The following is a 2,193-nucleotide window of genomic DNA, read 5'->3' on the forward strand; positions in this document are numbered from 1 at the left end:
CCTATCTGCTATGCTAATGATAATACCTTGTTATAAATTGATTCGGGGAAAAGGTTGAGGAAACTTGATTTCGCATGTTTTAAAAACCATTCACTGAAAATTGGAGGAGCCCGATGTGAAAAGCAAAATGTGATCATACGCCTTTGATTTCATTTGTAGAAGCTCCAACACCGGGGCCTTCACTTCGAACAACAGGAAGAACCAACTTTGATGAAACAAGCAATGTGCTTTCGCCTGCCTTCACGAATTCAAGAAACAAATCGAGGGAGGACGAGTCAGCGCTGTACGACTGTCGGTCACTTCCAGCCGAAACTTACAGGTTCCCCAGAAACCGAGGCGGTAGATCGTGCCAACGTGATTGGTTTTTGCAATTTCCCTGGCTTTTTTTTATGAAAGCAAGAGCGACGTGGTCTTGTGTCACGAGTGCCATCGACATTTCGATGAAATAGGGGACAGTGCTGGAAGTATGGAACCAGCTTTTGTTAAGGTTGGTTTTAACAATTGTAAAAAAGCTGTCGAGTTCCAGTCACATGGAAAGAGCAAATTTCACTTGGCCTCCGTGAGCCGGAATCTGTCATGCCAGGAAGACATTTCTGTTTTGCGTCTAATTTCGCAGCAATACAACAAACAACGGGAGGAGGCTCTCCAGAGCTCAACGTATTGCGCCGCAGGTGCAAAAAAGGCAGCAGAGGATCTCTGCTAGGCGATCTCCCAGTTGCGCTCTGAAACTGCGTTTGAGAAGCTGTGGCAGCACACGAGCACAACAGCACCACGCCTAGGCCTGAAGGAACCTCGTATGTCAAGGCCGACAAAACCTCCTGCGCGGTATGAGACGAGGGCTAGACTTGTCCAGCCAGTTGCACGTGACGTGAATGCCGCGCTGCGCAAGGAGTATTTCGCTACTGCCGACCGAATCATAAGCGAAACAAAACAGCGTTTTGAGCAGCCGGGCATGAAACAGCTCGTAATACTAGAAGACATCTTAACCAGCGCCGCTGGAGGTAGTCGGTATACAGCAGATGAACTAGAGGCGGCTTTGGGAGTGCATGCAGTTGATTTTGACTTGTGCAGACTCTCGGCGCAGTTTATACTATTATCAACTCTTATAAACGGTTCTGATTCTACGGCAACTCTGGTCATTTTGGAGATCCTACAAAGGGAATCGCAAAACATTCGCGAGTTGATGCATCAGGTCGTGAGGTATGTTCAGCTTCTGTTTTCGATACCAGCGTCTGTCGCTTTTAGGGAACGCTCTTTTAGTGCTCTGCGCAGAATCAAAACGTATTTGCGCAGCCGAACGACTCAAAAGAGGTTATCGCATCTTTTGATTTTGCATATACACAAAGAAAGAACGGCGCTCCTAAATTTAGACGGCATCATCAGGGAGCTTGTGAGCAGAGCAGCGGAGCGAGCAGCAACCTTTGGTCCCGCCTAAGCACCTAGAAAGAGCAGCACTGTCCGAAATGTCAGCTGCTCAATTGCGTGCATTATTGGTAACTATATACATGTACTATAGCGCGTTTGCTTATATTGTGGTATTTAAACTGTTTTATGTTATGGTTTTGTTCATGCGCGTATGCCTGAATATGTAAATTTGTCAAATTTCAATAAATATGTGTGCACTTAAAAATCATTTTGTAATTTTTTCTTTTTAATGCTTGTATAACGTGCATCATCTAGCGATCAAAGAAACACTGCATAACGAAAACAATTTTTTCACGCAGTTAATTGTTCTCTCTCGAGCCAAACTTGGGTTGTAATATCTGAAAAACCTAGGTAAATAAACAAAAAACAAGTAAAAAGAAACTTGTTTGAGCCCCCCCCCCACAAACACACACACACATACACACTGAAAATATACTTCCGGCGTCCCTGGGGGTTCATATTTTTCGAAATGGGCTGCACCTCGATCTTGCTTCTAGACTGATCTCTTTTATTTCCGCTGCCCCAGCTCAGGTGCTTCAGTATCGATGGCAGATGCCGGGGCTAGCAAAAATCTTTTCCTTCCTTTTTACTATTATTTTTAATAAAACCACTACCACCACCACTGATCTCCCAAGCCCTCACTGTCCTCCATAGACCAAATGCATGGGAGCCCTAGTCTATCGACTACGTCCCTTTCTTTCCTGCTTCCTGACAGCCGTATCCTCTGCGATATCAAATGGCCTCAGTAATTTCATCTACAGTATTGTG

At 45.0% G+C, this 2,193-nt stretch overlaps 1 protein-coding gene across 1 annotated transcript; it reads left to right on the forward strand.

The window, feature by feature from the left end:
- The first annotated feature begins 952 nt into the window (after positions 1–952).
- On the forward strand, positions 953–1,435 carry LOC144098037 (uncharacterized). Its single transcript, XM_077630603.1, has one exon. The coding sequence runs from the start codon at positions 953–955 to the stop codon at positions 1,433–1,435; it is 483 nt and encodes a 160-aa protein (XP_077486729.1).
- Positions 1,436–2,193: the final 758 nt, after the last annotated feature.

This window comes from Amblyomma americanum, chromosome 7 (genome assembly GCF_052857255.1).
Source record: "Amblyomma americanum isolate KBUSLIRL-KWMA chromosome 7, ASM5285725v1, whole genome shotgun sequence".
Lineage (NCBI taxonomy): Eukaryota > Metazoa > Arthropoda > Arachnida > Ixodida > Ixodidae > Amblyomma > Amblyomma americanum.